The sequence below is a fragment of the Poecile atricapillus genome, chromosome 1, assembly GCF_030490865.1.
Source record: "Poecile atricapillus isolate bPoeAtr1 chromosome 1, bPoeAtr1.hap1, whole genome shotgun sequence".
NCBI lineage: Eukaryota > Metazoa > Chordata > Aves > Passeriformes > Paridae > Poecile > Poecile atricapillus.
This window is the reverse complement of record NC_081249.1, coordinates 151276207-151301620: the sequence shown is the minus strand read 5'-3', so window position 1 is coordinate 151301620 and position 25414 is coordinate 151276207. Positions and strand designations below refer to the sequence as shown.

At 34.9% G+C, this 25414-nt stretch overlaps 1 protein-coding gene across 2 annotated transcripts in view; it reads left to right on the top strand.

Annotated features, from left to right (window-relative positions):
* Positions 1-25414, top strand: part of CDIN1 (CDAN1 interacting nuclease 1) — a 123965-nt gene that overhangs the window by 6608 nt on the left and 91943 nt on the right. For both annotated transcript variants that reach the window (XM_058827300.1, XM_058827308.1), the window contains exons 2-4: positions 19490-19535; positions 20391-20455; positions 23665-23725. In XM_058827300.1, coding sequence (XP_058683283.1) covers positions 19490-19535; positions 20391-20455; positions 23665-23725 — 172 coding nt within the window. The remainder of the gene's footprint in view (positions 1-19489; positions 19536-20390; positions 20456-23664; positions 23726-25414) is intronic.

Sequence of the window (25414 nt, the reverse complement as noted above, 5' to 3'; positions counted from 1 at the left end):
CAGAGTTTGAGACTCTGAACTTGGGCACAGGATTATTAGATAGGTTGTATTTATGAGCAGGCAGCCTACTGATGTGTGACACTTCAGTTGCACTCTTCTGCCTAGAAAGGTTCTTGTCTTAGCAAACCCAACATTATTCTTACTACTTCTCTTGCTCTCCCTGCTCTTCTGAATAGTTGATTAATTATTTTGAAAAGCAGAATTAGTCTATTTTTCATTACTCTGCAAACACTGATCTAGCAAATCTCATTTAGAAAGTTACCTTTGTGCCTACAATTGCTAGAAACTTATTCTGGAAAAAAAAGTTTAAAGGCGCATTTTAAACTCCCTTTTTCTATATTCTCAGTATTTAACAAGGACATGAATTCATGCTCTGCCTACATAAACAATGTCATCATGTGGCAAATGCTTTGTACCACTGTACTGTATTTAAATGTTCTGGAGGATTTAATGTATCAATGGAACAGTAGAATTTTCAAAGTTTTATACTTTCTTCTTCTTTTATATTAGATTTCAGAGTAAACAAAGTTTGACACAGAGTTTGTTTTAGTCAATGTAAAAAAAGTCTAATATAATTTAAAATGTGTTAGGTACTTGAAGCTGCAGTAAACCTCACAGGTAAACAGCTTGATAATAAGAGATGAAAAAGAGGTCTTGGGTTATTAATTGAAAAGAGAATTAGTAATGAACAAGTTTTAAGAAGTGACCCACAATAAAATGTAGCATATTTTAAATAATCCTAAAATGAAATAAAAATTAGCTGTGCAAAGTAATTATGTGAAGAACTGACAATATTCTTGTTATTTGAACCCTTGGTAGAAAATCTACTATATCACAGCTTTGAAAGGCTGAACCTGTGGGCGGTTCCTCTTTTCACTTAATATCAGTTAACAAGCATTAAAGAACTTGTAATTGGTTGGATTTGGTATGACTAGCTAACAAACTGTTTGCTAGTGCTATGACCTGAAATAGGAAGGATAACAATCCTCTCCTGTAATATGAAGTATTGTGTGAAAGAAATCAGCAATATCAGTGTATAACTCAGAAAAACTTTATCTCCTTTATTATTCATTAAATTAAACAGAAGATACTGATTTAAAGGTTAAGGCAGTTGGAGGTTTCGGAGTAGAATTGAAAATATAGTATGGCTTATGTTTGTGGTTTTCCCAACACCAACAGACAGGATTTAGGCAGAAAACTTCCACTAGCACATGTAAATACTAGATTTTCAGGACATGGGTGCTTTCTTTTGTTTGGAGAGATAGAAGAGTTCTTTAGAGTTTGCATATTACCTACTAATAGAAAAGTAGGTGTAATACATAAGTGTGTGTCATCATGAAAGTTAATTTTGAAGGAGGTCCATCATAGTTTCTTGTCACATTTTTTATAGGTGTAACCATTTTCTTACTTACATACACTCCCACATAGTTGTCCATCCTAGCAAAATACAAACCTATTTTAAGCATTAGTCTTGAAATTTTGTTTGAAATACACAATGAACATTAAAGTTTTATTTTCTGAATTCTTGAGTACTGATAAATCTCTTTCTTCTCTCTTAATTTTTCCCTCTTACAGTTTGTGAAGTGCTACCATATGGGAGTACAGTTCTTTTCATTAAAAAGAAAAAAAAATTACACAGAACAGGACTTATTACACTTGTGAAATTCGTTTTGGCTAAGTAAAGGGAAACCTTTTTTGGCCTTGAGGAATTTATACAAACCACTTAGAAGCCAATCCTATATCCTTTGAAGATTTGATGGTGAAATACAATGATTGGAGAGAGCCTTTTAAAGCAGATGTGGAAATTAGTTCCCTGTAATTTGAAAATGCATTCTGAGTCTTTCGGAGCTGTGTGTTAAGTACTTTTGTTTAATTCAGAAGAAAAGAAATAGAAAGAGGAAAAAAAAGCAGAAAAAATACAGAGAAAAGTGAAAACAGTAGGAAGAAAAGAGAAGAATATAGACAAGATGAAAAAGAGATAAAATGCAAGAGAAAAAGAAATAAAATGGAGAAAAAAGAGGAAAAAGAAAACAGAAAAAGAGCAGAAGAAGATTAAAAAAGGGAAAGGAAAAAAAAAAAGAAAATCCTTTCAAAGCAGGGAGAATTGTCTTTGTCACCATGTACACTACTGTGTTGCTTTGTGAGGTTTAATTTGGTTGTACTTTCTGACACTTCTCAAATTCCATGGATGTGATAATCCCAGTAGGATAAGAATATAAGTCTTGTGGCATAGTCTTTTTCTGAGTATTTCATTCTAAAGCAAGCTTGGTGTCATCAGGCAGACCAACAGATGTCTGTAGATTTAAGGGCAAGATTATGGTGGTTGTTAAGGAAGGATGAAGTGGAAGTTTTAACACTGACCATATGTGCTTTTTAATTGACTTGTGGATTTTAGGATACCATTATATTCATGTTGCTTGTATTTAAGGAATATTGTGATAGAAATGGTAATTCTTGATTGTATTTTAGAAACAGCTCCATAATGTATCATTCTTCTGAAGCCTGCAAACAAATCTAGGTTCAAGTTTTATGAGCGTAAGGGATTTGCTACATCAGAATGGAAAATATTTTATTCATGCATTGTTTTTTGGACAATCATATTCTGGGCTATATTACAATGGCACGATAAATTGCTGAATACACTGTCTACTGAATATGACCTCACCATGAAAAATTTGATGCATTAGAGTAGGAAAGGTTGGAATATATCAACCTTAGCTGACAAGGGACTTTGAATTTTGACCTAACACAGATGACCTTTGTGTGCAATAAAAGTGAGTTTAATCTCCAGGTCAAGGTTGAGGTGAACGGTAGGGCAATGTGGATTGGTTTGTACTGCCTATGTCTGGATCACACCTAGCAAGCAAAGAAATCCAAGGTCTTTGCACTTCAGAATAACCAAATGCTTGTTTACCTAAACTTTACTCATATCTGTTATACCGCCTTTAAAAACTTGTGATGCTGTAGACAGCTAACTCGTCAACAGCTGTGGACTATTTCATCTGAAGCTCAATGTTTCAGAATAAGAGGCATGAGGTATGTATATTCTGCTCCTATAGATCACTGAATAGGTAAATAAAATTTCTCCTCTAACACATAGAAGAAAGTTTGTTCACGATATTGCCTTGCTATGAAAAAGAGTGAAATCTAGAAGCTTTGTTTCTTTGACAGCTAGCCTGTCTTTTGAACATTGGAAGTTTATTCCTAAGTGTCTTATGCTTTTAAGAGGAATGTAATTAAGAGAGTTCTGATACGTTTCACTAGACAAATACAAAGAAAACAGGTCCTTTTGAGCACTCCATTGCTGTAAAAGGTATTTGATCAAAAAAGCTAAGTTACAAAATGGTTTGAGGGTTGTCTAGGTTACATAATAAAGACATATAGATGAATTTAAATAAAATATTGTCACTTTTATAGTGCTCACAAACAAAATCCATCTTCTTAACTGGTTCGTGTTTAAGAGCACTATTTCACTGATGTACCAAAGGTACATTTGCTGAATACTTTACACATGGAAGAGTGGTAGCAGTGGTGCTGTTGGAAGGAGAGTTCTCTTTAAATCAGCCACAGGGGGGGAAAAAAAAAGTTTGAGACTAATGGAAAGAACCTCTACTCCTTTAATAGAGCCTGCAAAATATATTCTCCAGGACTGATCAGCTCTGAAGGCTCTAGAGGTTTGATGATTGGAATGGCAGGAAATCACGCTTTCAGGACATAACGAATTGACTAGGCCATCCATCATTTGTTAGCATGCGCTGAAACACTGGGTTTGTGTGCAGAGGTCTGTGATTTAGTAAATACTTGGGAGATGAATAGAGCTTACACACAAGGGAAGATATTGCTGTCCTTCAGCAGCCTTAGACACAGATCCCTGCTGAGAAGGCCGTCTGACAGCAGCTCATCAGTAACTGGCCTGTCACTGTCAGTGATGCCCACCAGCCATCCCCAGTATATTAAATGCATTTTTAATATCTGCTTCAGTAGATTTAATGAAGAAAATTTAGTTTCCATACTCTGATCAGTGCTTTCTCAAGTGTTATAAAGCATTGAGTGAAGCGCTTCCAAGAAAGGAACTGTGCTGATAACAAGAGGAGTTCACTGAAAATCAGAATGAAACAGGGGTATTATTTTCCAAATAGTTTCCATAAAGCAAAACAAAAATGTTTGGAAAAAGCAATGATGATCTTAGAAACAATTGACCCTCCTGCAGAGGGACCTTATGCAGCAAGCTGTACAGCAGCAGAGATGCAGGGCTGGGAAAGGTGTTTGCACAGTGGTTCTGTTTAGTGTGGCGGAGCTTGCCAAAAGGCAAAATTGCATTTCTTACGCTCTCGTGTGTCAGTACCAGAATCAGATAATCATTTTGTCTGGCTTTTAGGGTCCAGAGAGGTGGCTGTGAATGGAAGGAGTGGAATAGATCAAGTTTTTAATTGCTAGCATAGATTTTGTTTTGGTTTTGGCATTTTTTGCAAGTGATGCTTTTGGTGAAAGTAATTGTAGCATTATATCGTATTATATAAACTGATACAAGAAACAAATAATAAGACAATAGAAAATAAAATTGATGTTTTTATAACTTGGCAGACTCATTGAGAGTTATTCAGTATTAAAACTCTGTATGTAAGGACTGTACAGAATTATTTTTTAAATTAATGACAAATGTTATGATCTTTTGTTGTCCATAACACAGATAAACTTCATAGTTATTTTGTTTTCCTTCCAACTTTCAGGGAAAAACTTCTGTTTACAGTAAAGCAAATAAGTTGATTTTCATTTTCTAATGAAATTCACTGCTTATGATATTTACTTCAAGACAGTAAGACTTTGTTGCAAACATTTATTTGAAACATTGACTTCTTGAGCTTTTTCTCTCTCAGGAATCCATTCTGTATTCACAGAAGAGAAAGTAAGTCCTGAATGAGACCTATAAATTTGGTTCTTGTATGTGTCAAAACAGTAATGTATAAAATGCATATTATTATAAAAATTTAAGAAGTGTCCTAAATGCTTACATTTTTATAACGCACAACATATTAAATAATACATTTTCTTGTTAGCATCTGTTTGCTGTCATTGTTGGCAGGACCTATGATTTATTACTTAAATTAATGACTACAACTATTTTGGTGCTGATATATGCCCCTTATGGCTTATAGCATCACTTTAAAAAACAGCATATACGCTTCTATAAGAGTAATTTTTTAATTGTTCATTCTTTGAGTTCCTGGTGAAAGTATTATAATTATCTGTATTTGCAATGTGAAAGTTTCAGAAGCTTGAATTACACTCTAAACTGCGTGAAATAATGCTAAGGATTAATTTCTTTAAGAAAATGCAACACAGGAACTGATCCTAATAAAATTGTCTTCTAAGACAAGCCTGATTGAGTACTGTTACCAAGAAAAACAATAGATGAATTGAAAGAAGAATGGAAAGATAATGCCCCGCGTTCTGATCAGGTGATGGTTAAAAGCCTTGTTCATGTATTTGTTTAACTAATTGGTACCATACAAGTAGATTTCAATCTCCCTTAGGCATGCTCTGTCGTTAGTTTTCAGCTTGTATCTCATGAAGTCCTTGTTGTTCATGGACTTCAAATGAAGAATTCAAAGTAAATGAACTTCTTGTCAGAAGTCTTAAATTTGACAAACAGGAACTGTTTCCCTGTTGTGGGAAAAACATTACAGTTTTGAACAACTTAGGATAAAAACTTCTGTTTGTAAGCAACTGAAGCATTTTTACATATCTTATGTTTTATTTTGGTACAACCTTTTTTAAAAATTCTTCTGTCCATAACATTTTGAGAAATGATTTGATATGAGTGGGAGATACTGTCCCTTCCACTGCACGCACCAGGATATCCAGTAGCCTGATTGATAGTGACAGTCTCATTTCTTTGTACCAGAGAGTTGTTGAACTTCACTATCTTGCTTTATCTCCTTTTTATCTGAATAGAATGTTAAGTGTTGCAGTCTACCCAAAAGTGGAAAGAGGCTTCAGATCAGGATGTAGTGCTGAAGAGGAATTTATTGTTTGGGTGATTGTCCTCTATTTGCGTATCTGTATTTAGGCCTTCAAAGTCTTGGAAGCATTTGATGGCCTGGTTTCTCGTATACCTCCAAAATCTTCAACACTGAATAAAAATGTCGTAAGACATCATATTTTCTTTCACAGAAAGCAAAACTTTATCAAGTTTGAAGAAGACCCATGTGATAGCAAAGGAATTGTCTTATGCAATGCAGCATGTCTGAAACCAGGCAACATAGAAACTGTGACCAGTATGGAGGTAATACTCCTATGACTGAATTACTATAAAGGGTCCTTTGGAGTTCCCTATTGTTAACTGAAGACACAGACAACAATAAAGGCATCATGTATCTCTGTTTCTATTTGTGGTTGGCTAGGAAATGGCAAAACTTCTTATCAGTCCTCTGTTGATACTGGTAACATCCAGTCCTTTATTGCATCTCTTCTGTGGAATACAGATGCGCGTTTGGACACTATAACTTGTGAAGAGTACAGTAACTAATAGGCAGAGAGTGTGTGTATGTTCCTATATATGAAATGGCTATTGAACGTTAGCCATTTCTGGCATTAATATAAAATGCATGTTGTAAATGTAGCTCTTCTTCAGTTTTCAACACAGCTGAGCAGTATGTCCTCCTAAACAAGTGCATTTTCTTGGGGTACACAAAATACTAAAACAGAAAAAAAACTTGAAAGCTAGTTCTCTGGTTCTTACAGAGCTTAAAAAGGAAGATCTGTTTTGACCAGTTGGCAGGGACTCCCAATAAGCCAAGCAAGTTCCAGTCCATATGGAGTTCAGTGACCTAACTGAAATGAGTGATCTAACACAGGAATATGCTTTCCTTTATCCTTTTATTAGGAACAGGAGACTATAATTGCTGACCAAAAAGAGTAAGTTGGGCTACATTTTTATCTCATTTGTATTGTGTTCCTTTGGCATCAGTGGTCTGAGAAGGAAAGGAAAATGGTCCTTTATGGAATAAATGCATAGTTTCAGTCTAAATATTTTTCTAGCCATATCTGTCTGCTTGATATGTCATCTAAGTGCTGAACATTTTTTTCCAAACAAATTCCACTGGTTGCCCAACAACTATTATTCACAAGCTTCCTGCTTACTCTTTTTGTTTTAATTTACTATTTAGACACAGACCTCGACAGTGACAGACAATCATTCTTAGACATTGTTATTTTTTGTGGTTTCAAGGTTTCTGGATAGACGATTTTGTCCATTTATCTGCAATAGATGCCAGTCATTCTAACATTTTAAATCACAGTAATTTAAAGATAATATTCAAATGTTTCAGCTACTATGTAAAAATGAATATATTTTTATATAGACAGATTTAGGGTGGTCAGCATGTATCACATATTACTTGTTTGTGTTAGTTTATTTTGTAATTCTTAGCTGTTTAATTTCTTTTTCAAGGATATCTCTCAGTGGAACTTTGCATTAGTGGATCATGATGTTTACTGAAATAACCAGTTGAAATTATTAAAATATGCAGTCGAAAGCAGCATGCTTATTTTAATGTGCTTCTGAATATTAAATGCAAGCAAAATGTTATATAGACATGAAGCTAATTGTTATAGTATATGAAGCAAAAGCTGTGTAAACCCTAACCTCGTAATTTTGTAAGTTCTATTTTATCATGTAGCTGTAAAAGGCAATCAAAATAAATCACAGAAGATGAAGAAATATCTTCTAAGGCTTTCTGTATGCTTTCAGAAGTGGCGCTTGATCCATGAAATTTTAGTAAGCATATTAAATAATACAATATGATGTGCAACGTGTCAGGTCTGATAAATTATTTTGTATAGGACATTTATACAACATATGGTGAGCTGCTATGTGAACAGCTTAATGACTAAATTATGTTAATCTTTCTTGCCATATTTACTTTTCATTTAAGAAAAGGCATTTTCAGATTTTTATTTTACTTTTTTGATCATGTGTAGCTATAAGAAAGGTGTAGGTCATCTCTGAGAAGCCGTGACAGTGATCCAAGGTTCCTCAGCTGTGCAGTGTACATAACACAGATGTTGGGAGAGTCATCTGTCAGCTATGCCTCTCCTATGGAGTTAAAGTTCTAGGGGGAAAAGAATTCGACACAGTGCTGTCACTGTTACATTTTCACAATAGAAGAGCATGCAAATAGTCAACCTCCTGCTTAGCAGTAGTGCCCTGTCTAATGTCTGTGCTGGTTAGAATAAAAAAATAGTGGGTGCATCTAGGGCTCATAGATCTGACAAAGGTCATGCTATGCTGGGCATTTGAATTGGAAATTGTCTGGACTTAGATTTTATAAAGCTCCCACTGTTGTCGGGGAAAATTTCAGCAGGGTTTTGTCCCTAGAGAGGCCTCTTAGGCCCTTTTCTGTCCTATGAATGAATTTAGATGTGAGGGTTTCTCTTGCCTTAAAACTGTTAAGTTCATTTTGCATACATCCCTAGAGAGAAAAACTGGCAGATGCTTTTGTCTTGGAAGTGTTTAAAAGAAAACTGCAGAACAGGAACAAGGGAGAGAAGGGGCCCTGCGTGGAGTCCCAGAACATTTTGGAAATGGCCAATATGCAGTTTTCATCAGTACTAAGGCGGGGCGCAATATGGTGCCTGTAGCTCACTAGGGAATATGAATGTTGATTAAGCATACTCCCAGGCTTTGAAATCCTGAAAGCAGTGTCAGAATAATGGATGTTGAGCAAATGTCAAGCATTTGTTAATTTCTCTGTTATTTGGAGTTTATCTACCATGATCAATCAAATAAACTAGTGCTTCTCTGTTGTGGCATGTGTCATTGATATGGTGATTAGGAGGATAGAGAGGCCTTCTGCCTTTTTTTTTTTTTTTTTTTAAATCCAGGTAACAGATTACATATGAACAGCCATAACTTTAGGTTAAATATTTCCTTGCAATTGGTTTAGTGCAAAGAGGTGCATTAACAAAATACTTCGGGGGTACAGAGAGACAAAAATATTTACATATCTGCTGTGATAAAAAATGCATTCATGCCATGTTTTCCCCTGTTGGCCTTAAAATTTTACTGTCATGAGGAAGGAGAAATTCTAAATAAAAGTTGATAGAGGGATCTTTTACTTATTGTTAGATAAGTTTGAAAACAAAGGATGTACACCCCAAAGTACTAATTTGTGGCTTAGCTCCCTTCTTCACTCTAAATCTTTTGGTTTCTAAAAACTAGAAACTTGATCTCAACATCCTTTTATTGATACCATTTAGTTAAAAGTAGAGATCTCTTTTATAGGAATATACGCTCTTATAAGATATGACATGTATAACATGTATGTGTAAGTTGTTAGTTACTTGCTAATGTGCAGACATGTAAACATTCCAGTTGAGAATATTTCGTTCTCTCTCAATTTTCACTATTTTCTGAAGTTCTAATTCTGTTACTTTGCCACTCTTAGAAATTTAGTAATGTATGAAGACGTGATATTTAAATGTGAAGAACAAATGAAGATTAATCTGAAAGAGAAGGCAGCTCTATGGCCTTTGCTGCTTTATTGTAGTATGTTAAAACTCAAAATATGAGAAGATAGGGCTGTGTATTTTGTGTGAGGCATTTTTGAAAGCTGCCTGAAGGATTTTATCAGGAAATTTTCAGTGACTTCCAGTGAATCAAGTTTATTTAACACTCTTCTCATTGATTTTTTTTTTTTTTTTTTACTTTAGTCCTTATGGACTTAATATAAAGATGATAATTTGTGGTTTTATTATGTTTTTGATAAGTCACAAACATTTAAGAAGTACCAGTGAGTCATGCCATACTACTTGATGCATGCTGAGATCAGCTTATTTTAACAGAGAACTAATGCTTGTTCTTCCTTGGCTTCCACATTTATTTATCAAAGCCTCTAGGCTCATTCTAACAAAACTGGTCAAATTTTGGTGCTTAGTGAAGGTGGTGCTATGTAGTCAGTCTTATTGACTGTTTATATCAGGAATGATTCTGTTCCATTAGTGTTCATTAGATTCTGTTCCATGAAGTAAGAATTTTGGAAAGACAGCCTTCCCTGCAGTGGCATTGTGGGAAACAAAGCTTACAGTCATTGTATGTATTTTCAGAGCAGTATAAGGAACACCAGAAAAATCCTCCAGAGAGGGGAGCAAGGGAAAGGAAAAGCCTGTTGATAGGAGTGGGAAGGGTTAGAAAAGTTTTAGGATACACTAATGTAATGTTGTGATCAGCTCTTGTGATGTTCCCTTCATATTGCCTGCCAGTTTTAGATAGAAAGCATTTTTTAAAAGAGTGCTGGAAGAACACTAGTAAAAAGAAATAGCTGGCTTTCCTTCTTGTGCATTTCTGCAATCTTTTCAAGGGGAAGTAAGTAGTGGCATTAAATGACTTTATTCCCTCTATGACATAATAAGCTATATCCCTGGGGCTGAAAGTAGGCTTTGTAAATATCTGCATGCATGGTACAACAACTTAGATATACAAGACAAAATACTGCACTGTTGAGTAGGTAGACAAGAATTATTGTCCTCTTTTTTTCTTTTTGTTTTGTTCAATAATTACAAATAGCTTAAAATTTTAAATTTTTTTGAATTATATGCATTGTCTAGGGCTCTAAAATCTCAAGGGAACTACCTATAAATGGATTAATCTCTTGCCTTGAATCTGCATCATAACCAAAATGGGAGTTTGCTAAAAGCTATCATTTCTATATCATCCATGTTTAATTCTTGAAATTTATCCTGAATATATTTTTTTAGATTATATCTTGGATGGGGAAGGTCAATAAGATCCTGACTTCTTTAAGGAATTGAAAGTTTTGATTGGGTAACTGGACGCTTTTTTGACTTAAGTTGTTCACTTTTTACCCTGGAGGAACCTATGCAACAGTGTGTGTGCTTGACATGTGATGCATGCAAATGCTAAATACAGTAGCAGCATGAGGCAAGTGTCATTAACAGTAATTTATGTAATGAAAGCCACCTGGCTGTCTTTGTAATTAATTGCTTGTAAATAATAAATTTTAAATGTAGTTTATAGTTTTCTAAATTTGATTATATATTTTTAGGAGCAAATTGTTTAAGGGTGTTTAGGGATTTATTTAGTTCAACACAGATATGCTTTTTACATGCAAGTTATTTTTTTAATATAAAATGAACAATCTAATGAGCTCTGAATTGCCATTCATTCTTAAAAATAATTTTCTAAACTTAAACACCTAATTTGTACAGGACAATGTAGTTTTGTTGAAAAAAAAAAAGCTATGAAGTAGAATTATTTTCCCCTTTGTCCACAGTAAGTAAATTTGAGATTGAAGCCTGAAAAACTTCCCTTAACTTTTCCTGATTTATTTCTTTTCCTGGGCACAAGAGGAAGTAGCATGATAGACTAATCCAAACAATATGAGGGGATGAACATGAAATAAATATTTTGAATATTGGTTTCCAGTAATAGCCTATTGAGTATATTTTCAATGGGTGGACCTTGGCCCTATCAGTAGGGCAGATGTGAAAGGAGAAGGATAAACCCCTGGTTTAAATTGTATCTTCCTTGCCTTAACTGCATGTTGAAGTCCATTGCTGTTGCACCCTAAGAACATCTTTCTTCACACAACCAACATCAGATAAGGAACACTTTAGTGTATTTTTGTGTAATGGTTCAACATTTAGATTGTGCTACTAAGATAAAGATGTCAAATTTGCAAACATGTTTGTGGTACAGTCTTAACTGAAGTAAATTGAAATAAAGTGTGGATAATTGTACAGTTGAATGCAAATGAGGAGTTCACAGATGTTTTACCTTTTTCCTTCATCTCTGGTATGCTGCTTAGAACGTTCACTGATTCTTTTCTGGATATTAAGAAAATTTTCTTCTTGCTAAGTAACTCGGAGTCGTTGAAATCAAGGACATAGAAAATCATCTACTTTTGCTAGTCTCAAGCATTGTGGCTTTTTATTTAATTTTCTCAAAAAAATAATGGTAGAGTTAAAAGCAGAATTCTTGAGAATACCAGGAAATGGAGATGTGGTGGACTATATTGAGATTATCAAGGTGTATGTGGAGACAAACCCTCTTTGACTCTTATCAGATTCTTTTGTCAGTGGATTCTCTGACTAGATGCTTAAAGGGGACCAGACAAGTTCTGCTGTCTGTAATGTGAGGACATTCAATAGTCATTGAAGCCTGATGTCAGAATATTTGGGAGTTTTAATTTCACATTTTAGCACTGACAATGTATTTCTTAAGCCCTTATTGTTAATATATATTGTCATGTATTACATCTGATAATATTTTCCAGTTTGAAAACTCAGCCTTAAACAGGTTTATATTTTAATGGAAGAGACTTGAAACGTAAGTGAAATAATACTTACTTATAGATGTCTCTGTGTGGGTTTGGCATTGGAATAGGTTCCAAACATTCATGCAACAAACATTGTTTCACTCCAGAAAAAAATTATATCATAACAATATCTCGGGAAAATTGCTGTCTATTTTGACTAATTTCTTACTAAGATTATAAGACTGAAAAAGTAGTTCCTTTTTGTTTGGGCCTGCTATTCTTCTATTGCTGCTATTGTTGCGACTTTTAACATGTTATGTATTTATCCACTGTTAAAGTATGGTGCTGTTCTTCTTATCATAGTCATATATATGTGAATGAAAAACCTGCATTTTTGTTCTTCTCTTTTCAGGTTGGGAGATTATTTGTAAATACTTTGTAATCATTTGAATATGGTGTATTTTTTGTTGCACTTATATTATTGCTGTTGGAAGTCAGGTTTTTGTTGTGTGGGTGAAAGAAGATGTAATTTATCTCCGCGAAGAGCTAGCATTATATTGGGATCATTGCTTGCATTGGTTATTTGTACTTCTGCAATTTTTTTTTTCACATCTGATACAGATTGTTCGTAGTCTGCAGTTGTTTTAAAATATATTGCTTGTTACAAGAGACACCAAAAAATTAGGTGTCTACAGGAGGAATTGGTGCTCTGTTCTTAAAGGAACTTCTAAGTCTTCCTAAATGAAAAATCAAACAGTATCTAATACTAGCAATTTTCCTCTGTCTGCTGCTAGAACTTATTGGCCAACTAGGTCAGACATTATTAAAGTTCAAGTGGCCCACTGGGAAAAGTAATGGCCTTACGCTACTATGAATTTTAAATGCTGCCATTTCTATGTATTGCACCATCATCTGTTCTCGCACATCGCTAAATTGTATAGAAGTTGTGGGACCAACCAGTGTCAAGGTCATGGAAGTGATGACTCTTCTCAAGTAGCCTTTGCTGAGCTTTGTCATACTGTTATACTCATAACCCTGGCTATAGGCAGCAAAGTTGTATGCACATGCCTGAATTTAACCTTTTTATTATCACTAAATAGTGTAAGCCTGCAATGCAGAATATCTTTCTCCTCAGAATCTTTACTTTGGGTTTTATTTTTGGTCCAGCCAAAGGTATGAAATTGACTTTGAGGCAAAGGCAATTTTTAGGGATCTGTATTTAAATCTTTTGAGTTGTGCTGTTGTACAGGTTGCTGAACTGGATATCAGAGAATTTTTAAATTTATTAATGCTATTGTTCTTCAGATGAATTTCATCTTGATTTTAAATGTAATCCTACTGAGTCTGAAATGAGAGTATCATCACCTACTCCTTGTTATATATATTTATGTATATATATATATACAAACACAGCATAACAACAGCAATATCTGCTTCTTGAGAATTTTCATTCAGAGAAGTGACCACAATCATACTAAACTATAAGAAAGATTATAGTGCAGGAGGCTACAATGAAGAAGGATTAAAGCTGTAACTATTCTAGAGGTCAGTGTGCCTTCTTTGTTCTGTGTTCTTCAGTGCTTGGATGCATAAAGCCTAACAGTTCCCAAGCTTTGGGTAGGCCTTTGGTATTCCTGAGCCTTCCTGGATTCTCTTGTGGAGTCATTCAGACTGCTAAGAAGCCTTTTTGTTGTCTGGACAATCCTGACACGTGGAAGAAATTCTGAGAATCCACTAGTTGTCACCTCCTCTCAGGTAGGAAGTTGACCATCAGACTGGCATTGGACCAGTTACAGTAGTAGCTGTGGTGCTTGCTGTGCACATCCTGCAGTTCTGGGAAGCCACTTAGGCTGTATGCATAAAACAATGCTGCTAGATCTATTTGAAATCCATTACTGACAGAATTTTTACAAATGAGAGTGGACTGGTTAGCATGTGATAAGCAGTATAAACATTGCTTCCTTTAGGAGTCCCTGTTCCAAATCATTTGCAGTGTGGAAGACAAGAATTCGGCTGTTTGGATTTCTTTCATGTCTTTAATAATGTAACAGGAAAAATACGTTTTAGACACATGCTCTGAAACTTCAGGCTAGATGGGAGGAGAATTCCCCTTTCACCACTAGTTGTTTAAATTCGTTGGATTTATATCTTTCTTTCTTCACTTAGATTTTAAATCTGGCATGGCAGCACCATACAGGTCTAGCCCTATTACTTTTATTTTAATGCTGAATATTGTATTAGTAAAAGTGTTTTTAAACTTACTACACATGGAAAGGGGAAGATTTTTCCCAGTTAAAAAAAGAGAGACTCTTGCTATCTACTTCAGAACACATCATGAAAGATATGAGTAGTGTGTATACTCACTAGAGACTGTGGAGGGAAAGAATTAATTTTCCCCCCTACCTGAATTCCTGCTATAGCTAAGTGGCAGTGTAGGTTCTTCAGAGAGGTTTGACACTGCAGCTTTGGGATTTCACATGTGACAGCTTCTGAATTTTGGAAACACAGCTCCTGCCCCTACACTCAGTTTTTTAACCAATATATTTATCATTTTAAGATGGTGGAATATTCCATTTTGTGAAAAGGAAACAGTGAAGGTATTCTGTTTATGTATAACATATTTGTCTTATGGACTATGCTTTCCTCCTGCTTGTGTGAATACTTCTGGATTAAATATTGCAGTTCGTATTTACTGTTGATTTTTTTTTGTTGTTTTTATTTTTACAAATCTCTCTACTCTTCCTTTATTCCATTATAAAATCCATTAAATGTAAAACTGATATTTTATTCTTTCTACTTTAGGCAGCAAGTGCAGAGTTAAAAGTGAGGGAAAGGAAACTCATTCTAAAACATGAAACAAGTGGAAATTTGGTTTGCACCTTCAACTCTGTTTTCACTAATCTCAGAAAATAAAGTAAAAAAACTGCAAGTTTTATCTTATCTGTAAAGAATTCATTATTTGCAAAGGCTGGTAATATATTTGCATAACATTTGTTATGCTTGGATTCTCTCCTGGTGAGGCTGAAGCAAGTAAAAAATATTAAGCTGGACAGCACTTAAAATCTTGGTTGCATCTGCAATTCTGTTTTGTTGAGGTGATGATCTGGTACAATTAAATTCCTTTCATCATTACTAGCTGCTTCTTAGCCAAAGTTTTGTATCTCTAGCTGCAAAGCACTAAACTGCTTATATGAAGTAGTAACATATCTGTTACTACTTTATATATGAATACTCATTCCAAACCAGAACATTTCTGAAACACTCTCCAGGGATTATAGCATTCCTCATCTACCAAATTCTGAGATTCATTAGAATCAAATGGTCTAAATTTTATTCGTACATAGTAATTGACCAAAGGGCATACTCTATTCCCAGTGCCAAACTTGCCATTTTCTTTCTAGCTTGACTGAAATCTAAGTTCTTAGAGATAATTTCTCTTACCCCTTTTTCTGGACTGACTTGGACATCCCATTCTAAATGTTTGATTTGTGTATAAGAAGTAACTTTCATAACTGTAATAGTTGGGTTTTTTTGTGGCAAGAAAATTTTTATACCTTTTTATCACTTGGAACCTAGAAATTACACTTCATTTTACAAAAAAAAAGTCATTTTATCTTTAAAAAATGGGCATTTTTAGCCAACTTTAGATTTCACAGTTTTCTGCTCAAATCCACTTACGAATTGACAAGAGCACAAAATACATCAGGCATTCAGATGGAAGTATGCCACTGACATCAACACAGAGTAACAAAAGGTAAAGTGGCATCATTGTGGATGCCAGTATACAAGAAAAAGAGGACATCTAAAGGGCAAGACTGGATGCTTTGAATAGAGCTGTGGGAGTTAGATTCATCACTATCTGGAATTGCAGAAGAAAGTGTTTCCATGAAAGTTGTTACTACTTAAGAGAAAAGTTTGTTTATTTCTCTGGATATTATACTTATTATACTACAAGAGGGGTAACAAGTTAACTTATTAAATGTTTAAATGAGGTAGTACTCAGAATTATGAGTTCTGTGGTTTTTGTTTGTTTGAGAAAATTAGCAATTATGTATCTTTGCTCTACAGTTGTTTCTCTACAAAAGTGTCTGCTTGTCACAAACATCTATATTCCTAGTCTTCAGGTAAGCCATGAGGCTTACTATATAGTTTTTTCCATGAAAGGCAATAACGCAGTACTTCAAATGTTATTTGAATAAAAAACACTTTCAGTGTTACATTTGTTTTCCTGGATAGCTCAGCGATAAATGCAATTGTCTGCTCATTTTTTGCTTTGAAATCTTGTACAGAAGTATCAGAGGATGGATGGAGCCTTGGGAATTTAGCTGTTCCTGTAGAACTAATGGTAACTTGTATGGTAGTATTCCTGCTGTCAGTATCAGAAGTTGTGATCATGATGTTTTGTTATTCAAATGCATGTTCATGACTTCTGTTTCCTCTCCAAGTACATAGTACTGGCTTTTTCAGTGCTTTTTGAAACCATGATGTTTCAGTTTTCACTCAATGGGATCTTGCAATAGATGCTCCATTTGTGTTTCGAGTAGCTACTTCATTTGCCTGGAAGTTGTCGCAATGAAATTATAGCAAGGAAACACTGAGTGGCAGATGAGTGGTTTTAGTGTTTAAGACTAGAACTATGTTAACCAAAAGAAACATAGAAGCAGCCCTGTGAAGGTATAAATCCACTTCTCCTGCAGAAGGGGAAAGATCATCCAGCAGTAAGGCTTGAAATTCTTTGAATGGTGTTATGGAAATAATTCCCTTTGCCTCAGCAGTAAAGTTTCTATACTGCAATCCAGTATATATACAATTTGCAGTGTTATTGGAATGATTTTTTTTTAGTATTCATGCTAAGTCCTAAATTATCTGAACAGTTGGAAGCATAGGAGAGGAGTGTTGAACTAAATTGAAGTAGAAGGTCAAAATCCAAGGACACCAAGGGAACAAATAAAATGGATGAGAATAAGAGAAACATTTAGTTTTGGAAAGACCTTGAAGGTCATCAAGTCCAACCATTAACCTGGCATTTCCAAGACCGCCATTAAAGGTGGAGTGTAAAGGGAGGGAGGGGTAATGGTCTTAGGTTTTTTTGATATGTCAGTGTCAGCGTATAATAGGATAATGGTAGTATAAGTACAGTTATCATACCAGGAATGACCTAAAACCACAAAAATTGCTATGTCAGTGGAGGAGAACTCAAACCAGAAATCTAGGCAAGTGCTGTCCTGATCTTTTTTGGGCTTTTTCCCACATCTCTCTCTAAATTCAGTTCTACCATTATGACCATGTAAATCTACAAGGTAATAATAGTTATGTGGTGAGCCATTAGGGGGCCATATGTATCCAACTTATTTATAGCCTGCAGGTTTGATTTTTTTTTTTTAAATCAGCTTGAGATATCTTAGCTTTCTGTATGTGTATAGCCTGTGTAAGTACATAACCTTAATTTCTTTCCTTTGTTCACCTTCTAGTGATTACATGTGTAGGTTGCAAGTTGTCATAATTGGATTGTGCCCCTTTTGGAAAGGCTTTGTGGTATGTAACTCCTGGCCTCTGTGTCACATGTATATTTAAATAAATATTTATTATCTAAATACTGTTTATTTAAACAGAAGCTTTAATAAAATTTTAAATTCTTTATTGTATTGTACTTACTTTCTCTGTAATCCATTAATTTAATAAATCTATATTTTTGTCAGTTTCTATTGCTCTCATTTTTCTACAGTTTTAACATTCAGTCTCTGCGAGTACTCAGGGTGAACAATCTCACGTGTAAAATACCAAAGATCAAGGCTCAGCTTACTGCTGTCATGCAGATGTTGCACTGGGCAGACAAGCCCAAAATACAGAGTTATGGCAAAAAGCCTGGAAGCACAGCTATGGATAAGACATATTTGTATGTTTTTTATGCAGCACCACATTAATCTGGTCACTTTATTCCTGGTTCTTCAGCTGCTTGGTTTGGAGATAACTTTATACTATGCTGCATATACATACTGTCTGTTTAACTCTGATCCAACCATTTAGTTGTTTTGTGCCTTAGTGTTCCCTCTTGAAAGTGGGAGTAGGACTTCCCTGTCTTAAGTTAGTATTTCTGAAGTGTGACAGTTGGAAGGAGAAGGGTCACTTATGTATGGAGAGAACATGTACTTTTAATGTAATTATGATATGATACAGGTGATAAATTCGCATACAAGAAGTCTGACAGAAGAGTGACACTTTAGACATTGTAGAATCTTTGAACTACCTATGCTGTGCCATAGTAGGTAAGTTCATGAAAGGAAAAAAATGTTAATTATTCATAACGCTTTGCTGTACCATAAAACTCGATTTATTGAGACTATAATTTGTTCAAGTTGCATGTAGTAGAAAAATATATCAGGAGTAATTAGTAGTGTTCAGGATGTGATGAGGTAGATATATCCACAGAGGACAATTGAAAACAGTAGCAGTGTGGTATTGATTGCCTTTCAGAGGAAAAAAAATCTTGTCTCATTTCTAAATGTTAACAATTCAGAGAGAAAAATTCCCACTTGGGAAGAATGCTTTCCAGGTTGCTTCATTGCCAGGTGTTTGACATTGAGTGGAGCCTTAGATGAATGAAGCTTATGGCAGCTTTTGGAAATGACCGACTCCGGGGAATCTTGGCTTCCTGCTGTGAAAGTTTCCATTTTCAAAGCACATCAGTTTCAGTGGGAATGTTCCACTGGTCCCATATGCTACTTCTGACAGAGGGGAAGTTTTTAACCTGAATATGAGACAGCTACTGAAGAAGTTCCCTTGCTGCTAACAAAATGAATTTCAATATGTTGCCAATGAACAAGCGGCATGTTCCCAACTGCTGGAGGAATTTAACTCCATCAATTATTAATGAAAATTTTGCTTTAATTTCCTTTTTTACCCTGTTACCTTTTAGCTCCACTACTTGCTCCTGGTAGGACTTTTGGGTTCTGAAGTTGAATCACCCAAACAATATGCTAGTTTGATTTGAAATTCTTGCTGTACTTTCCTCCCCTCCCTCATACGCTCTCTCCTTGACCTAGCAGCAGGAAGCCTTTGTCTGAGGTGTTCATCTGGAACAACTTTTCCACACTTGTTTTCATGTTCTGTTAGATTACAGGGCAGCAGACCTACCTTTGAAGCTCCCTTCTCTTTTGTTTCTTTGCAGTGCACTCCAGTAATTAACTTTGTCCTTCTTTTATTTGTTCCAGTCAATCGCAGTCCACTCTGCTGAGCATCTTCTCCCAGGAGTACCAGGTTAGAAGTTTTCTCCTTTGTGAGGGTTGACAGGTGCCTAATTGAATGATGAATGTCCCTTTATTTCTTTGTAATTGAACTGCCAGCTTTCTGATTGGTTTGGAGGATGTTCCTTTTTCCACATCAAGCACCGCCTGAGTCTCAGTGGATGGCTGCCAAGCCTACCCATCCATCTGTCTAATAACATCTAGCCTTTGCTTATTTGGTGGACCTGTAATAAATTATGCTAAACCATTATTATTCTGACAATAATAATTTCCCTGTGTTGCGTGGTTCCATGTGCTAAATGTTTGCTGACTTGCACTGTCAGTGCTGCTTTCCATTGCTGACAGAGATGATGATAAATGACCATTGCCGGAGTGGCAGAAGGCAAGAGAGGCAGAAAATGGAGTCATTTATCATGAGATGACAGGTGTCAGTCAAGTGGCAAGTCTCTATGGAATTACTTTTTGTAGTTTTTCAAATAAGTTGTTTTTAAGCAATGTTCTTCCTGGTTAAAAATGCCAATTGAATTGTAAAACTAGAGTGCACCAGACTTAGATGGAATTGAATTGAGGGAAAATTAATACAAAGGTTGAAAGAGAGTACAAGTTTTTCTTTGCCCTCAGCAGCCTTCAGTAAACTTATTTAGATTCAATTATTGTGACCTTACTGGCTTTTACATATGGTACATTGCAGTACAGTCTGAAGAAGTTCAATTCAATAGGTAGACTGAATGTCATTTCTGTATGGAATCTAAAAGCATGGTTCACATCTATCAAAGTGTAGCCAAGGATCACATGTTTGCGTAGTCATGATTTCTGTGTTTTGATCTATGACACATTTGTAAAAGTCCTTATTTTTTCATTTTTCTAGAAACAAATCAAAAGAACACATGCCAAGCATCATACTGCTGAAGCTATCGAAACTTACTACCAAAGGTATGACCTCCCCACCCCAGTTAATATTCCCATCATAGCTACTGCTTTTTATGGCAGTTATTTATTGTGAGTTAGTTAGCTGATTAAGCTAATTTTATATAATAATAAATTAATCATTTGGGAATACAGAATGGTCCAGCTAAAAAAATGTTTTTCACTGGAAATACAGAAAATTTTCAGGATTTGGTCATTCTGATTAAGAAGAAGTTTACTTCCATGGCTCTAAGTCAGGATAAGCAAATATTTTTTTCAGTGAATGTGGTGGCATTTATTATGTATTGCCTATAGTTTGTAATTTTTAGGATTTCTGTGTCAAGACTGATTTTGATGACTTCCTTACAGCAAGAGAGCTTGTTCTGTTACAGTTGCTTGTTTAAAACAACATTTGTGTTACATTACAAAAAGTTACATATTCATGTATTGCCAGTTAAAGCACTAATTTTGAGATCGCTCCTGTTTTATCAACAGAAGTGTCAGAAATAGTTTTTAAGGGAGGATGAAAACCTTTATGTCATTTTACAATTGTTTGCATCTTAAGCTAATAAACTGTGCTTGCTATTCCGTATAGTTTTTCTGTTAGTTCTATAGGCTTTACTAAAAATATTCCAGTGACATAATTGGGGCATAGTGATAACAGGTAAAGATATGCAATTAAAATATTACTTTGTAGACTGACATATCTGAAGAGCATGCATGGCAAGTGAATTCATACTTGTGATGTATGATATTCGTGCTTAATACTAATCTGTATGAATCAAGAAAATAAACAAAGAGCCTTCATTTGTAAACAATTAAATGTGCTTCTGCCAGAGTCATATATTTAAAACTTAACCACAACCTGATTATATCAGACACTTGTTTAGAATATCTAGTGTGAAGTGTACTAGTTTGGGTGTTTGGTTTTGTTTTTTTATTAGTTGTATTGTTCTGTAAAATTTGTGCTGGATCACATAACACTTAGGGTTGATTGTTTTTCAGGAAGAATATTGGCTTAAAATTTTGTTGTGATAATAACATGCATATACAGTACTACTTTTAATTATTTTTCACTAACACAGTTTCAGTGAAGTGGCCTGTGGTAATTGTAACTGCTGTGTAAGTAACCCTTTTCTTTGAGTATGTGTAAATCACTAGTTCCAGCCTGAAACTTCAACCTGAAACATGGGACAAAATTTTGTTTTATGCAAAGCAGCAGTTGTATGGGTGTCAGTAGGGTTGTAGGTATGATTAAGTTTGTCTCACATCAGGTAGGAGGATTTGGTCTCCTGTCTTCTTCTGTAGTCTGAAGTATGATAGCAGTACATAACTAATGCATTATGTATGAAGCTGTGTGATAGTGGTAGGGAAAATCATTCTTTATGCTATTTCTGAGTATGTCATTTTGCAAGTGTATTAACATGGCTGAGTAAAATGCACATGTTTTAAAATCAGAGATGTTCTGGTCAATAGTTAAAAATCTCATTTCAGTCCTATTTTAATAGATTTACTGTGTAGTATGTTTAGGAGGCTACAGAAGCAGACAACTTGAGTTAGAAGCCACTTTGAAATATTTCAGGCATAAATATGACAAACATGTCTTCTCCTCTGCTCTTCCATAGCATCCACTTTACCGCTGTAAGCCTCAGCCTGGGTGCTATGCTCCTTAGTATTTCTGCCAACATACAAGCAGATAATTGTGCTGTCATTGCTTTCTTGGGTCAGAAACTACCAGGTTTTGAAGGTAGACGTTTCCAGTGGTGCCTGTTCGAAGAAAGTAAAATAGTTAAATAGAGTAGTTTATTCTGCTTGGTTGAGACTTACTAGTCTGAAACTTAGGCAAACACAAAGTACAAGAAGGAACAGCAAGTTTTCAGAACAGTATTGCCATCAGCATATGAGACCTGTTAGTCTATAATGGAGTTGCCAGAAGCATTAGAAATACCTGACAGAAATTTACTTCATTGTCACTGTAGTGTTGCTGTTCGATCATCTAGATGCATGTTTGAGAACATTAATCTCAAGTACATTTTCCTGATTGTGTATTTTGTGTATGATCCCTCATTTTCTTCTGTTGTAAATTTTCAATGTTTAAAGATAGATGAGGCATCTTGTTTTGTGGGGCTTTTTTTATGTGGAACTAAAATAGGTTACAGCAAAAAGCTTTTTTTTCTCATTTCCTTAATTCATTAAGCTTCAGCATAACTTGCAAGCAAAAAGCCTTCTATCTAATCTTATGTGAAGGGGTTTTATAAAGGTGTGCCAGCCATTCCACAGAAAGGTAAAATGATAAAGAATTTTAATATCTGTAACTAATGAGCAGAAGAGTGTCTTCTGATGGATAGATAATGATAGAGCTGGAAAGGCTGTGGCCTTCTAATGATGTCAGTAATGATGTGCTAGGCGAATACAGATAGGATAAACGAGCAGGTTCAAATGTTGGTAACTATTGTTCTTTTCCACGTGGCTGCAAAGCACATAGTGGCTTCTAATATCATAGCTCCTTCCCATCAGCTTCTGAACACAGGTTTCAGGCTTTATCAAAATGTAAATATCAAGCAGTGCAAGTGACAGAAGTGAGAAAAGCGACATTGTGTGAAACGATGGTCAGAAAAATCATTCTGTAATATCCTCAACCAGAAACATGAAGCCTTTGCCACTGATAGGATAATGGCTTTCTATCAGCCTTTATTGACTCCAAAATATGTCTTTTTTTCTCTTTAGAATATTAATTGTTAGACTGATTTCACTAAAGTAAGACTTTAGTATTTAAACTACTGCCCAGTTGATAAAATCTGGAATAAATTTGAGAATTTATGTTTTTGTGCATAGTAGTGAATTGAGTAAGATATGCAGTGCACCTTCATAGCTGAAGGTCATGTGGAACCAAAAATCTTTACTGGGAATAATAGAGGTTTATTCACCTGTGATGTATCTTTAAGAAGTACAGTTATAATTTATTTGTGTGTCATTAAGCCACACTTTTTAAATTTCTTGATATATTGGGTTTTTTACCAGTGACTTCATTGAGATGGGTATATTTAGCAGATGAATAGAACAGGAGACAGCCCTGGAGAATTAGTGATTGCTTAAAATACTTCTTAAAAGATTTTCCATTAAATACTTTGTAATGGGTTATTTTCCCCCAAATGAAAAAGATGCACAAGGGATGCTGACATGTATAATCTGGCCTTTTCTTGCACTGCAAAATTACCTGCCTTTGTCTTGTCTAGGTACCTGAATGGGGTGATGAAAAATGCAGTTGCCCCAGTATTACTGGACCTGGCCAATGAGGTAATCATCTTTCTTTTTTCTTTAATCTTCTAGTGTAAAACCTGAGGGGCATATCTATAGTGACTTCAGTGAGAAATGTAATTAACCTAAAAAAAATGGTTTCAAGGCACATTAGACATTTAAAATGGTTCCCCAGTCTGTTAGTACTTAAAATAATTAGACAAAAAGCCACATTTATTAATAAATCAGTTCATGTAATTAGTCTTTTAACTTCAAGGCGAATGTGTAGGATACCCTGAATTTGTATTTTGAAGAAAATTCCAGACAGACTGCAGGTTTATATGTTATCATATGTTTATCATATGTTTAATGCATAAACTTACTGAAAATTCTCACATTGATTAAATGGAGTTGTATCAGTTTGATTCCTTGCTTTTAATAACAAAACCCTTCTAAGTTATTACTATTATTTAGTAATAGAAAGGCTTAAAACAGATCGTTTTCCTGCCTCCGTTTATTTCTGTTCATACGGATTAGAGGATGGCTAATGAAAACCGCTTAAGATAAAGCACTTAAGCAGAAAAAATTCCTTAGTGTGTGAAAAGTTGTGTACGGATGCCATTAAAGTCTTGACAAATTTATTGATGCTGTTTATTAACTAGAATATGAATTTGCCTTGTTACACAAGGTATTATTTATATTAAAAACTGCTATCTTAGCACCTTAAAGAAGAGGTAAAAAGTTTGAATGAGTGGCAAGCAGTTTCATAGAAAAAAAATTGATTAAATACCTGGTTTTTAAACTCTAAAATATTTATTTATTGTAATAGTAACAGTACAATAGCTGATACTCCCTGGAACTGCTTATGCAATCCTCAAAGGGATAGAATGAAATGTATACTGTTTTGTGTTGCATTTTAATAGAAAATATAAGAAGGAGGCAGAAAATGAGTGTTTGCATTAAAAATGATATGGCACTGTGAACATTAAGTGTAACAATAGCAGCAAGTTCTACATGTTACATTAGTAAAAAAGAATGTTTTTTCTCTCATGTACATTGGTGCAGCCAGCAAATGAGTGATTACCTATCAATTACTGGAAGGTTTTAATGGTCTGTGAAGTGTCTGTGTAACCTGACTGTAGAGTTAGCATAGAATAAAGGATTTATTTCATATTAGTAGTAATGTGTAGCTTCTTACTGTCTCTGGAAAAGACAAGTCTTGATGTACTGAGAATAGAATGTACTTTACATAAATAAGTACAATCTTATTAAGAATTTAGGTAAACATCCCGATGGATGATATATTGTACCCATATTATACGGGAACTGTCATAAAAATATTTCAAGCACAGGGTAATATATCTGTTACTGGTTCTTTGTATATTTTTCCCATTGATTTAGAGATGATGCATATAATTTCTGACTCCAGTGAGCATATCTTTGTTTATATTTCACTAATGCATTTTTGCAATTCAGATCAAAGATATCTGTAGTTCAGAAATAAATAAAAATTAAATCTAAGAGAAATGGGGGATACATAAAGAACTTACCTGCTTCTGGTTTTGTAGTAGCAGGTATATCAGAAAGGCAATGCATTTTGTGACTGCCACCTAATGCATTAGGGAAACGTGGCAATAACCAGCACCAGATTACTGCTTCCAAACAATCAAGCTGCCATTTTTATATGATAGTTAATATTTAAATGACATACTCTTGCATCTGCTGACAATTGATGTAATGGTAATACTT